This window comes from Primulina huaijiensis, chromosome 10, assembly GCF_012295235.1.
Source record: "Primulina huaijiensis isolate GDHJ02 chromosome 10, ASM1229523v2, whole genome shotgun sequence".
NCBI classification, from domain to species: domain Eukaryota; kingdom Viridiplantae; phylum Streptophyta; class Magnoliopsida; order Lamiales; family Gesneriaceae; genus Primulina; species Primulina huaijiensis.
The window spans coordinates 20456217-20470627 of record NC_133315.1 but is presented as its reverse complement, the minus strand read 5'-3'; the positions used below and the strand labels follow the sequence as shown (position 1 = coordinate 20470627).

The 14411-nt window shown below is 36.5% G+C and overlaps 2 protein-coding genes across 2 annotated transcripts; both read right to left on the bottom strand.

Annotated features, from left to right (window-relative positions):
• Positions 1-710: 710 nt before the first annotated feature.
• On the bottom strand, positions 711-6481 carry LOC140986135 (SNF2 domain-containing protein CLASSY 4-like). Its single transcript, XM_073454153.1, has 4 exons — positions 6312-6481; positions 3997-5826; positions 3002-3160; positions 711-2710 (listed from the first exon to the last, which is right to left on the bottom strand). The coding sequence occupies exons 2-4, from the start codon at positions 5824-5826 to the stop codon at positions 830-832; spliced, it is 3870 nt and encodes a 1289-aa protein (XP_073310254.1). The 5' UTR covers positions 6312-6481; the 3' UTR covers positions 711-829.
• A 1720-nt stretch (positions 6482-8201) lies between these two features.
• On the bottom strand, positions 8202-14107 carry LOC140986340 (mannosyl-oligosaccharide 1,2-alpha-mannosidase MNS1-like). The gene is made up of 14 exons (XM_073454538.1): positions 13895-14107; positions 13504-13551; positions 12924-13115; positions 12221-12333; positions 11769-11834; positions 11440-11611; positions 10706-10795; positions 10166-10290; positions 9957-10022; positions 9557-9665; positions 9371-9469; positions 9184-9264; positions 8911-9081; positions 8202-8704 (listed from the first exon to the last, which is right to left on the bottom strand). Exons 1-14 carry the CDS (start codon positions 14045-14047, stop codon positions 8456-8458), a joined length of 1734 nt encoding a protein of 577 aa, XP_073310639.1. The 5' UTR covers positions 14048-14107; the 3' UTR covers positions 8202-8455.
• Positions 14108-14411: the final 304 nt, after the last annotated feature.

The window sequence follows — 14411 nt, the reverse complement described above, 5'->3', positions numbered from 1 at the left end:
TTAAAATATACTATTAAAATAATAAAGTTGTAATAAGTTTCAGTTTTATTTTTTATTTTTATTTTTATTTTTATTTTTAATCAAATCGATCGAGAGTCCTTTGGGTGCTAAAAGAGAAGTTTTCATGATTTAGTACACTGTATACCCACTATTCGTGCATATATATTAAAAGTTAATATAAATTTAATTATAATTATATTTTTAAATTAATTAAGCATTAAGTAATATAATATTACCACCAATATGACACTTCTTTACTATATATATTAGTACTGAAACCAATATTCTACAAGGAGAAAGTGGAGTGCGAACGGCCATCCACCGGGCCGCTTACATGATGACGTAGACTTTTTTAATTTAAATATCTAATTTTTTTTGTTCATCTCTATATTTCTCTGATATATTCTCTAATGATTGGTCTATATCGAATCAAATTCAAAATCTATAACATATCATCTTTTTTATCCGATTTAAATTGATTGATTTGTTTTTTTAAAAAAAATTAACATTTTAAAAATAAAAAATTATATATTACATTAAATGACCGCATAGAGGGATCTAAATATCGGTTGCTCAGCGCCTGGACGGAGCCTAAGCGATCCTTGACAACGTCTTGTAGAACACTTACTGAAACACCAAAATCAAATATTTATGCATATGAAAAATTTAAAATACAAATTTTTTTTGTAGAATAGAGTATAATTTAATAATCATAATAATAAATTCCAGGTACCGACCAAATGGTTTTGAATTACGATATTGCAGTTAAGTCAAAATTATAAATTCTAACACATGACCATGTTACGTGGTATAAAAAACCATATTTGGATTACCTGAGATCCACGGACTTCAAGATTTCGATCAAATCAGATTCCTTTGGCTGGTGAATTATCTTTGCAAAGCTGTGCTTGAAGTTTTCAAGATTAACCAGAGCATCCAATATTTTGTCATCCCACACCGAACAAGACCTTTCACTGCTATATGTATCTTCATCCACGGGCGAAAATATCAACTGAGACATGCGATCTTTTTCAGCCTGTTGTGCATACTGCATGAACTCCGATCCAGATGTCATCAAACGATACACGAAAACCAGTCTTTTCTGCCCAAGCCGGAAAGCTCGGCTTACGGCTTGTCTCTCGACGGAAGGGTTCCAAACCGTATCGATCAATACGACTCGGGAAGCTCCTACCAGACTAATTCCTTCTGAACATGCTCTTTGTGATGCAAGAAGCACCTTTGCTTTACTTGAATGATCGTTAAAAGATGATATTTTTTCTTGGCGATGTTTCATGTCAGATTGGCCGTCCATGTAGAGCACTTGCTTGCCTTCATTCCAAGAAAAATGGGATTCAAGTTGTTTCTTGATAAAGACTAAAGGATCAAGAAACTGACTGAAGATTAAAACCCTCTCACCGAGTGCATCAGCTAGCGATATCAAATTCATAATAAATTTTGTCTTCACTCCAGCATCAACAGTCAATTCTATCTCTTCTAACTCATTTTTATAATCAGAGAACCGCTTTGATTTAGACACAAGGGAAGGGTGCACAGAGATCAGGGACACCAATTGAATCCTGTGGAAAATGTTTCCTTCTTTGGTAGCAATTTCCAGAAGGGTCTTCTGCAGTTCAGTTGGATGTAAGAAAACGAGAGTGTTTCTCAGTCCGGGGAGACTGTCTTGAAGTATAGATCCTTTGTGCAAATGAACAAATGGATCAAGCATGGCTCGGAGCTTCTTTAGCCCTTCATCAGTATTTCTGCAGATAGAACTAGCAAAATCCATAAATTTGCTTTTCGCTTCATCACTCTTTCTCCCACGTTTTTTGCTATAAGTTTGTCGAGTTTCATCAGACTTGAAATGATTTACAAATTTTGGATTGACCAAGCAGAGTGTGTTGTATAACTCAGTGAAATTGTTTTGGAAAGGAGTTCCAGTTAGCATTATGCGTCGCTGTGTTGCAACTTTTGTCAACGCCTTCCACATTAGGCTTTTGCTATTTCGTGCGGTATGCCCTTCATCAAGCACTAAAACACCTGGTGATTCGAGAAGTAGTCTCCTAATTTGCTCGTTCTGTCGTCTCCGCTCTTTATCTCCAGCAAGCTGTTCAAAAAGCCGATAACTGATTCCTAGAATACTTTTTCTCTTCGTCCAAGAATACAATTTTGCCAGCCGAATATGTTCTGAGCAGATTCCACTACCTCCTACTTGCCCAAAAATAATAGAAGCCATGTTACTTTCATTATCAGATAACTCCTCTTTGTTCATATTGTGAAATGGTACATCAACTTGCCATTTTGATAATTCATCTTCCCACGTGAAAAGCATGCCACGAGGAGCTACAACCACAGGCCGACAGGTTGGATATAGCTTCATAAATATCAAGAGAAATGCTATCGTGAGTCGGGTTTTGCCTGTACCAGGGGCATGTGAAATTATGCATCCCCTTCCACCATCAGAAAGAGGGCCTTTTAGTTTCTCTATGTGAATATCTCCAGCTACATTTTTCCATATAAATTCCAAACCCTCACGTTGATGGGGGTAAAGTACATTTTCAATGCCAGCCATCAATTCCCATATGGTTCCTCGGGTTCGAATAGCATAATCGGGGATTCCACAAGCAGGATATTGCAACTGAATTTGATCGAAGATAAAGCTTCGTGACTCAGCAAATTCTTTCCTGTCCCTTCCCCCTAAAGGGGATGTGTACTGCAAAAGAATGCGAATGCAAATGCAATAAAAAAGTTTAACCAGATTGTACAGATTATAGGTAAGAGGTGCAAAGCAGAAGATGACATCATGACACTATCAATTCTTGATAGAACTCAAATTCTAAATGCCATTACCCTCTTTCTTCTAAAAGAAATTAGCAAGTCTTTAACAAGGAAAATTCCCAAACATGGAAATTGAGGTATGAGCAGGAAACACAGTTTATCATGAGTAGATAATATGACTAAATTTTAAGCAAAAAGAAAACAGCAGCAATACAACCATACTTACAAAAGGTGGCAAGACATATTTTATCTCGAGGAACACAATCTCGCAGTATTTACATCTAATGCCTATCTCTTCATCAAGTATATGATAATGCTCCCCTCTTTGGCAACTAGCTGCTGGACTTGCATCTATCTCTGGAGAGATTATGTCATCAATATCTGTCTGAAAATCAGCACAGATGCAGTCAGCAATCATCGAATAAGTTTTGCATGAAACAAAACTTAAATGATGGTTTTTATTTAAATTCTTCTCCAACAGGTCATTTTAGAAAGGAAATTAACAAAAGAAAGGGAGAGTAGAGACTTATCCATAGCCATGTGTAGAGAAAGGTCTATTAGATAATGACACAAACACTGACCATGAAATGGTTAAATTTCTTGGAATTGCAACACAAAGATATGGCCAGACATTTACAAAATGTGAAATGATGTCAGGAAGGATGAATACATGCAGGATAAAAATCTTGTTCCTCCTCCAAACCCATGAGCCTCAATCACAACAAATTTCTGCCTATGCCCCAATTCCGGCAGGAGAAAACTAAGTATAAGTTGATGTGGTTATGAAGCCAATCCAATAGGTTTTTGTTCACGATTTCAACCCATGATCCATGTACATGCAACATCAATTGAAAATTTGTAGATGTTGCACAGTGATTTCCTCTTTTCAAGTTGAGCAACATGAGTGCAAAGCAGACCATTTCAGCCTTGATCAGTGTACACTTTTGCAATGAAAATCTAATAACAGCAGCTATTGCATTCTTAGGAAGATGAAATGGAATAGATTATTATATCACAAAATCTTTAGTATTATAGGCTCCGGAATCAAATAATTGAAGGAAAAGTAATTGAAAGCAGTCATTCAGGTTTAGCACAATGCATCATTTTTTCAAATCACTAGAGAAAAAGACTAATAAACTGAGTACCTACCAATATGAGCATGATTAATAGGTAAGCATAAACTAAATCAGAGAATCCTAGAAACAAGAAACAGGCGCATACCTCAGAAGAATTAGGGTAGCCAATTTCACATTCTCGAAGACCCATTTCCAGATCGCCGAAAAGAGAATCAATTTCCTTCTCCCATTCCGATCTCTCCGGTGGAGGCTGCACCTCATCCTCGAACCTAAATTTCAATGGCAGGTATATTTGAGTCCAAACGCTCTCTTCAGTTGGAGATGCACTCTCACCAAGTGCATCTATGGGATCTTCCAGCATCCTGATCATATCAAGGTTTCTTCTGAGACGAATCTTTTTCTTAGTGAGTTTAACTGCTTTCTTTGTAGCTTGACTCCTTTTAAGCGTCTGTTTAATCTGGAAGCCAGCCTCCTTTATCAAAGATTCAGAGTCCTCATCAGTGGAAGAAGCAGATTCATCACTTTCTATTACAATGACAGGGGAATTAGACTTTCCCTGTTCTTTTTTTTTCTTTTGAGACTTGGAAATCAAGCGTGATTGCAGATGTTTTGTGACACTTCCATGTGTGTTCTTGTTATGTTTGTAAAAATCTAAGCAAACATCAAAATCCGAAGTTTTTCTCTTCTTCAAATCAGTCAGGATGACAGTGTCATCTTCTCGCTTACTCGCACTTTTTGGCCCCAGACTGACACTGCTATCTTCAAGTTTCCTGGCCCCATCCATGCTAATATAATTTGAACACAGTTTGTGCAAACTATTTATCCTAGCCAGTTCATCGTCTCCCTTCCCTTTCATTTTTGTACTCTTTCTAACTTCGGGCTCCTCACCATCCACGATAATTATTATCTCCTCCATTTTTTTCCGGTCAGAATTTATTCTGGTACAACTATTATCATTGCCATTCCCATCACAACCCTCGTTATTTTCATTATTCTTTAATTGCTCAACATCGTTTTCTTTCTTACCTTTCACTTTCATACTCTTTGTACCTAAAATAAATGTTTTCTTGTTTTCTATGGAATTTGAACTGTTCTCTTCTCCAGGATGAGCATTTATTTTAATTGAACTATCATCATCATCTCCCACTTCATATTCATCATCCTCTTTTCGCTCAGCATCACTGCTGCAATGTGAACCATCAGATCTAGATGGCTCAATCTCTTTATAGTCCTCGTCAGTTGAATTATCCTTGCTACTGGATTCTGGTCCATAAAGCCATGATTCAGCAGAAGTATCTGATCCATCTGATTTCAAAGCTGAATCGTCTGAATCTACAGCGTTGTCCAAATTGATGGAAGCATCATCAATCCTGAGCTCGTTCAGATGTTTGATTCCCAGCCTTCCTCTACCACACACAACACTATTCTTCACCTGATCAGTAATTAAGCTTGTTTTCTCTACTTGCTTTGAGCTACACGAGACAATCTCATCCACACTAAGCTTTGAATGTGACCCAGATCTTGATTCTGAACCCACTTTCGAACTAAGCCCATTTGAGACAACCTCTTCACTCAAATATATAACTTCATCATCACCCTTCCCAACATCATCATCATCATTCTTAGCCCTCATATCAAACTTCTTCCTGCTCCTCAGACGCGTTTTTATCCCAGTCAAATTATTATTCTTTGCATCCCCGGCTATCATTTTTTTTACAGTTTCCCCAATGTTACCTGAACCAGATATTCTCTTCACATCCCTCGTCCCAGAACCCTCATCCTGTACAGTCATATCCACACCACCAGTGTTTCCACCATTTATCCCAAAATCATGTTTCTCCACACTTGTTTCCCCACTTTCTTGTGTTTTAATCCCCTTCACCTCGTTAAAGCGATTTCTGTAAAATATATCCCACTGACTTCTGGTTCGTCTCGATACAGTATTCATAGGAGTTTTAGGAGCATCCATATTCATCTACAAAACAATATTTCTACATCCCACGTAAGCCTGCACACGTTCTATTCCATGATATATATCATGCCAGCGAAAAAAGTGTAGCACTACTTATCACCAAGCAGAAATTAAAGCAATGCGAGTGCAAAATCCCCTTTATTCTATACACAGATCAGACCAACATGCATCAACAGAAACAAAATCAAGATACCCATTTCGAACTCCTCCCCAGTTGTTAATGTTAGGCGTGAAGTAGGGGCATAATAACCCATGCAACAAGCAAAATGCATAAAGAGAGAAAAAAACAAAATAAAGTTACAATTTTTAACGAATTAATTTTGTTTCATCTTACCAAGAACAAAAGAAAAAAGGTCGACTTCCCAAAACTTACTCGAAAGATGCCGAGTCAGGACAGACTTCACTCATTCAAGCAACAAAGAACTGCACACCCGATTCACACATTAGAATCTGGTCGAAAAGAAAAGAAAAGAAAAAAAAATACCTACCAAGAAAGTAGAATACTTTACACTTGATATCACTGTATTCACCGTGTAGGGGGTGGGGGGCGGGGGGGCGCTGTGGGGCAGAGATGCGAAGGGGGCCGGGAGGAGTGGAATTAGTAGCACCAAATCCGTAATAATAACAAGCGAAAGGCGCCAAGTTAACGGAGCTAAACATTCTTAAGGCCTTAATGTTTTTTTTTCTTATGAAAATCTATAATAATTTATTATCAAACATTCAAATATTTTTATTTTCAAACGTTAAATTCTTGGAAAGACTACTAATAAAACATCACATTTATTGAATTTTCATTTAAATACAGCAATCACTGAAGAGTTGAAAATTTAAAAATCGACAAAAAACAAATTGATTTTCAAATTTGGGTCACCGACATGCTGTGTTGTCATTTTCAACTGCTACTGAAAAGTATTATTGAAAAGTCCAATTTCAAATATCAAATATAATATTTATTATTATTAATTAATTTTGGCATTAAACCTTCGTTAATTGCTTTCTCCAAATTTTCTGGCTTCCCACCGATCGCCGCCGCGAGGCTTGTACTTTCTCCGCTCAGGCTATTCATGATAAGACGCATGAGTTCGTTGTTCTTATCACTTATTTTTTCTTTCTGCTCCTGGTGCGGATCATGTTCCCCATAAAAATTTCTTGGTCTTCTTGTTCTGGACAATTATGTTTTCAAATGAACGGATATACTTATACTTTGAGATTGACCGGAACTTTCATCACCTGCCAAAGGGTTCCTAATTGTTGTTTCTTCTAAGTTCTAACCATTGTAGCTGTTCTTCTTTAGCATTTTTAAGATCCTAGTGCCACTACCGTCTATATTCATTTCGGTAGGTGGCATACAGTTGTGGTGATATGATGACTTGATTGATTGCTCATCATTTTTTCGAGAATCTATCTGCATTGACTTTCACGACTTGTGGAGATTGAGTTGCACGTGTATGCACTTGTGCAAGCTGGCTAGAATAGTTTGATATACCACTTTTATCGAATCAATGGAGTTTTGTTCTTAACGAGGTTACAACTTTTGAAGAGACCAATTCTTGTTTCCATTATCATCATTCTTTAAATTTCTCCGAAATGCAGGTTTTGAATGTAATAATAGGCTAGGCATTCTCAGTGATGTGGAGATGACATTTTGTGATTCATCTGCTGAAAATACTATCGAAAGATGGCATTTTCTCGAAGTTGGTTTCAGGGGAGCATGGCACACTCATTTTAGCTAATCGTCTTGATCGTGATACAAGCGGCGTTACGCTCATAACCAAGGCGCATATAGTGGCGGCTAAGCTCGTGAAAGCATTCATCCAACACACAGTGAATAAAACTTACATTGCTTTCCGAAATGGGGAAGGTGTGTGTGAATGGAAGGGTGCACGGTATGAAGGGCACGAACTTCATGCGGAGAGATTGGCTTTCGATCATCCTGTTAAACAAGACGTGGGTCTATCACATTTTTTTATATATTAATGATCTAAAGGTTAATATTTGATCACATCATATAAAATATAACATAGAATAATTCTTAATTGGTGATGGTGTGTCAATGAAGGACAAGATTTGTGTTCCTTTTGGTAACTAGATATACACTCTATTTTAAAATGAATTGCTTAAAAAAACTTTTCCAAAAAACAGAAAGACACTTCTAGAATTGTACTTTAGTTTCTCTTAAGAAGTATAAAAAGACTCAACATCAGGTGCAACTGAATTTGATATGTTGAAACCACCAATTGAATTTAAAATTATATATTCAAAATATTTGATTTCAAGAGATTTGAGGCACGACAGTTTAGAGTTTTCAATTGATCGATTTTAAGTTTGCTTTCGACGTTATTTGGCACACGATTCCCAACAAAAGAGAGAGACTTCGATTAAATTCAAACCCAGCGATAATATTGATGAGTATAATAATACGCTATTGCATTTCTCTAACCATCATCCGTTCCAAAAACTGGTATGTAACTTCTACTCGGTGAGGAAAAAAACCCACTAAATTACAACAACCTAGTATTGTTAAATGTCACAAATCAAAAGAGATTCAATTGTATCTGTTATTCCAGCTCCCAGATGGCAGCATTCACGAGCCTCTCTATCTATTTCTTCGATACAAACCCAAATACTTCGCCTAGTTCTCACCAAATCTGCCTTCTTTCCTGGAACGTGATCGAGTTTCTGGTTTATGTTTTCCAACTGATACTCCCATTGTTTCCACATGGTCATTTCGAGGAGTTATTCTAATAGGGTGTGCTTCTGTGTTGAAAACCCATTCATCCAGTGAAATGACTGAAGATGGAGAGAAAAGAAGGTACAGATATTTAAGCGTCTCTGCCAGAAAAAAGCTTTGCATCATGTTGTCTTTCACACCAGTATTAACCTGACAATAAGTAGAAAACAGTGCGTGTCATGGCATGAATTTATGTCTCTCAAAGAAAACTGCAAGTGCAAAAACGAAGAACATGCAACACAATTTACAACAACATCACAGAATTGTATCAATTAACAGATAATTTAAGTGCCAGAGAAAAGTATAAACAAACAAACATAAGAACCAGAAAAGACACCAAAAGAAAAGAAGCTCACATCTTTTAATCCAACATATCCTGTCTCTATGCGGGAGTTCTTCTCGAATGCTAGAAAGATATTCCATCCCCATTCTTGATATGTCTTATTACCGGTCAAACGCCAGAGGTAAAAGAGTGACTCAACCGTTTCTGGCCTTAATATGTTCCATGAAGTTCCAACACTCATATCCTATATGATTATAAACCGATCAAACAATGAAAAAAAAAGCAGCACATTTTCTTTCTCAGATACGTTCTGCAATAAATGTGTGGGACGGAAGGAAAAAATTACTTGTCCAGAATTAAAGAAGTAATTTTCTCCAGCCAATTTTGTTGGTGTTGATAGGTAGAAATTATAGCACGTCCAAGCTAGCTGCACAAAGAGGTCAAAATTATTCACTCAAAAGCAATAAAGGGCCACCTGCTTCACAGGCATATCAGCTCATGAAACTTTGACGTGAGGAAACTGGTACAGATACCTCCTCTGCCAGAGATAGAGACTTTTTAGCTTCATCAGGAGCATAACCAGTAGAACCCAATGCTAACATTCCTGGAGCAAAACATGCAAGTTCATCCATCTGCAATTGTCTAATGAATTAGAGAAAATGTTCAAAACACCTGAAATAATATATTTCAGCACTCATTTTCAATCAAAGCTAAACCACCTTGTCTATCAATGAAGCTCCATTCTTCTCGCATAGATAAGCAAAAGACGAAGGGGTAGTTCTCCGAACCAAGGTAAGAAGACCTTTCATTGATGTCTCCCACATTTCCCTGTTAGGAATCAATAGCATGACGGTTGTCAGAAGATTGCGGGAAGAAAACTATCACAAGAATTCAGTAATGCTAGAATGGTGATCAAAACAGCCAGCCAACAAAAGAACAAATTTTAGTAATAAAAGTGTAAGAGTAAATAATGAAATGCAAGTGAAGCGTGGACAAAATGACAGGTAATAGCAGAATGAAGACGAACACATAAAAATCAATGAGGCAAAGAACTTCACTATACGTCTGATCTTCAGGGAACATGAGCATATGCGAGTGTTTGAGTGAAGAGATACATACCGATAATGCTTCACTGCAGCGGTCTTGTTTCCTTGAATCCACACCTTGAGTAGATATTCATAAAAGCTGCATAATTTGGTTTATTCATTAAACACTGTAGATAAGCTAATAACTATTGATATTATTTATAAATATGCATCAGTATACAAATATTCCGGAGTTCAGACTATCGGAACATAAGATATTAAATATTTCGGATACATAGAAACCTGTCCCCCATGGCTCCGAAGGTTATGGTTGACTGAGATCCTGTTCCTCTGTGAGGATTAATATATATAGGAAGCAAACCATCTGGTGGAAAGGTCTTATTGAGCTCCAATATAACATTTTCCACCTGAAACATTTAGGTCTGGATTTAATTGCACTGAGGAAAGACAAATCATAATAAATAGTGGATTTTCATGTTGTTATTTGAATTTTCTTCACTTGATTGTGCCAGCAGGGAGAGGGGTGACTCTTTTTTCTTGTGCGAGGGGAATTTCTTCCGAACATGAATTAAGTCATATTCCCATATTCATAATGTAAAAATAGTGGAATTATTTATCCCCGTTTGATTCATCGATCTTATTTTGTTTTGGTATTGCTGGGGTTTAAACTCCTCTCAGTCGATAAAATCCTGACAATCTAAATATAGTTCCATGTAGACATATACATGCTCCATCACCAATGATACTTCATGAAGTTACTTTCAGTTCTTTGCGAGCATTTGTCTCAACTGTCAAAAAATAAATATTTTGGAAAAAAAATACCTTCTGCTGATACTTGATGTCCCCTGTCCTTTGGGAAAGAGCAATAAATTCCAGCTGCTCGGTGCCAGAATCTGCCAGGATGCTATCACCCTAAATAAAAAGAAAATATTATCTCTGCATTCATGCATGCTAAAATAGAATAAGTTCGGTGGTACTGTTCAAAGAGAATCTGATTCTATTTTTATACGTAAAAGGTGACTTCATCTTTGACAAAGGCTACGGGGTCAAATAGATAATTTCAACTAAGAGGAGCTTGAAGAAAAAAAAAGGAATGTACGCCTTCGTGCACTTCTCATGCTTCATACTGACGATGAGGAAAAGAAATACAAAAGAGTTGATTACTGAGAAAATTTTAGAATATATAAATTGAACGGTGCGAACAGCCAATTTATTGGGTGACAGAATGTTGTGCCCTTATTTTGGTTAAAGAAGAAAAAGATTTAGATGTTATTGAACAATAAAAAGTGGTATGTCAATAAAACTCTCTTAGGCGTTAGAGAAACGTGCTGATGCATGGTATGTAAACCGTAAGAGCAACATCAAGAAGTAAATTAAGAAAAATAAACCATGCATAAAAGAACTGCTGAGTTAAATTTTCAAGACAACTCATTCCAACACACAAATAAAGTATAACAAAAGCTTTAGATAATTATATAGGCTTGAGATGAGGAACAAATAAATCCTTAACTTCATCTTAGAAAAGGGTGGAGCTTACTTTAGAAATGATAACTTACCCCTGACCACCCAGGATTATGAGGATTCCCATGAGCCAAGTTAATAACATTATATGGTATGCCAGAAGGAGTATCCCATGCAGGCAGAAGTCTGTCAGCAATATCTTTAGCTTTTTCAAGGAAAACTTTATCACCAGAGAGATCATATGAACTGAGAAGTCCACCTACAACTCTGGATTGTCGCAAAAAACTAGAACTGTCAGCAAAGAGCTTGAAAGGTTCCTCGTCTCCTTAATTGAAACAGTCAAACCTTATTAGCAATATTATATGTATATTCACGCATGCCAAATGACTAAGGAATAAAAAGACATGAAACCTTGTAAAGCAACCTTATGGTTGTCTCAAACACGCTCGCATCATAGTTCTTGTTAAAGTCCAAGGACTCTACAACCCACCTGCCATGATAAAGATGCGATAAAGAACAATGATGGAAGGTAAAGTTGTTCGGTAACTTAATATGAGATATTTAAAGTAAACAGAAGAAGTTACACAGGAGACCAACAGTTTCATCTCATTCACATCTCTCTCAACTAAGTTTTTGCTTTCATTTTGTGTTGTTCTAGACTTCAGATATGAGTAGCAACTTAAAGAAAAGAAGTCACAAAGTTCTACTCAGGCTGAAAGGTCATTTGGAAAATGGCTAAAGAAATATAAAAAAAAGTTGCACTAGTGATATGCTGTTATTGAGGGGTATTAGACACAAGAGTTTAAAGTAGCAAAGAAAGGAAACAGAAAGTAAATAAAACATCCCCGGATTGATCACAGCAAAACCTTAACTTACGCTCTAGCTTTTTGGAACTGCTCATCCAAACCCATAATGTATAGTGTGTCAAGAGCATCGATTAAAGTTGCTCCAAGACCACCGAAGCTGTTAATGCCATTCTTTGTTTGAGGCTGTTACAAAATTTGAGATCATGGGCAATTAACAAACAATTCTCAGGCTATTTCTTCTCTAAATTTTTAGCCCCTTCAAACAATTAAATGATTAAAGGACATAACATGACTGCCTAATTAAAACACCGAGAACTTGTACAAACAGAATCTAAGATTGAATTAAAAGAAACGAGAGAACCAAAGAGCAATGTTATTGTCTCTAGGTTTAAGACTTTGAGCAATAAATAAAAAGCAGTTTGAGGAGACAGTATTCAGACTGACCTTCCGGTTGTTCAAAAAAGCCTTTCTTTATGGTTTCTAATTCTGTTCTAATCTTTACTACCAATTGCCATATGAATTGAAACAAGATGGCAAAATGACAATAAATTGAACGAGAGACAATCTTCAGAAGATGGGAGTACATTGTTTATTATTAGCCAACAGGTCTTTAACCTCTTGGATTCCGTTACCAGATTGGCACTGCTCCAAGATAATTATTGCAAAATATAGTTATTTGTATTACTATTATCATATCACATATTCAATCTCCTGCAAAACAAAGTTTCGACACTAAGGGAAGAAGGCAACGCCAACAAAAGCAGAAACCATACCTGGAGTTCATCATGACCCCAAGCATATCTTTCATATGAAGTCCATGCATGAATCATGGCATTTCTAACTTTCTCTCGTCTTTCAATATCAATTGGATCATCAGAAACATCTGAATGCCTACCTGAACTATGGCCTCGGGCCCTAGACTTCTCCTTTCTAGCATCCTCTTGACCAGTCTTTATTTCTTCAAGCTAAAATATCAACCAAATTCTAAGCACCGTGCTAAACGAGTACGAAAGAGAGGAAAAACACCAAAACGAGTGACTATAATAAGGAAAAAAACGAGGGAAAAGATTGCCCATAACTTTCAACCATTTTATATATGATGTGTCTTGAGGGTTATTTTCATGATACGATACGAAAATTAGGAACTTCCTTAAATCAAACTTACTGAGAATGCATATCTGCACAGACCTACAAATAATCCTACACGAGAAAGACTCATATTGAACAAAATCTTAGCCGGCAATGGTACGACATGTGGGTCAAAAGAAAAGATGGAATTACAAAGGAACATGATGACAACCTCAAACAAAGTAACTTTAGAAAAAATTGAAACTCTTAAATTGCAGACGTTACCAGGTCTTTTAACCGAATAACTTCATCGCTCAATTTAGACACCTCTTCCTGCAAAAAAGTTCAATGTGTAGTCAATAGAAAGTAGTGTATCAGTATAACTATTCTTTCACTTACGAGCTGAATTAGCATGAACAAAAAGCAATGCACACAATGATACAAAAAAGAGGATCCCGTAAAGCAATTCAATCAGACCGCACAGGCAGTTTTGTGTTAATAATTTAGGCACACTTTTGCCCACATATTTAAGATGGCGGCCGCCAACAACACGCAGCACCTAAGCCAGACCTAAATTTTTCCCCAGTTAGTGAACATATTACATCCCTCTATCTCAACGCTTTCCAGTAATTACAAAACAACCTAACAGCAAAGAAAGAAAAGGGGGCGATCGTACCTGGTGTTCGCGGACTAAAGTTTGACGATCCCAAAAAAGCAAAGTGGCGGAGACGAAGAGCGTGAAGATAAAAGCCAAACGCTTTGGTCTCTTCAAATAATAGGCGGGATTTAGGAATCTCCACCTGGTGGAAGACGATCTACTCCTCGCCATTGATATGGATAGATTGAATTATTTATATACGTGAAGACGAAGGCGAAGATTGCTGCATCACAGCATTTGATTTGAGATGGCTTTTATATAAAGATTGACATTTAAATGCAAAACAAATTTGGGTATACACATGTCAATGCTCAAAAAGCAATTCATATTAGCATGTTGTCTTGTAGAAATAATAATTTCAAGGGTTGATATTTAGAAAATAAATAGAAAAAAAATAATTATTTTTGCTATTTATTACTTGTATTTTATATTATTTTATTAGTTTTAATTTTCTAACATAATTTATTCTTATGCATGAATATATGTTAATATTAATCACGATTTAAATTCTATAACCATTATTTCTTCATTTAAT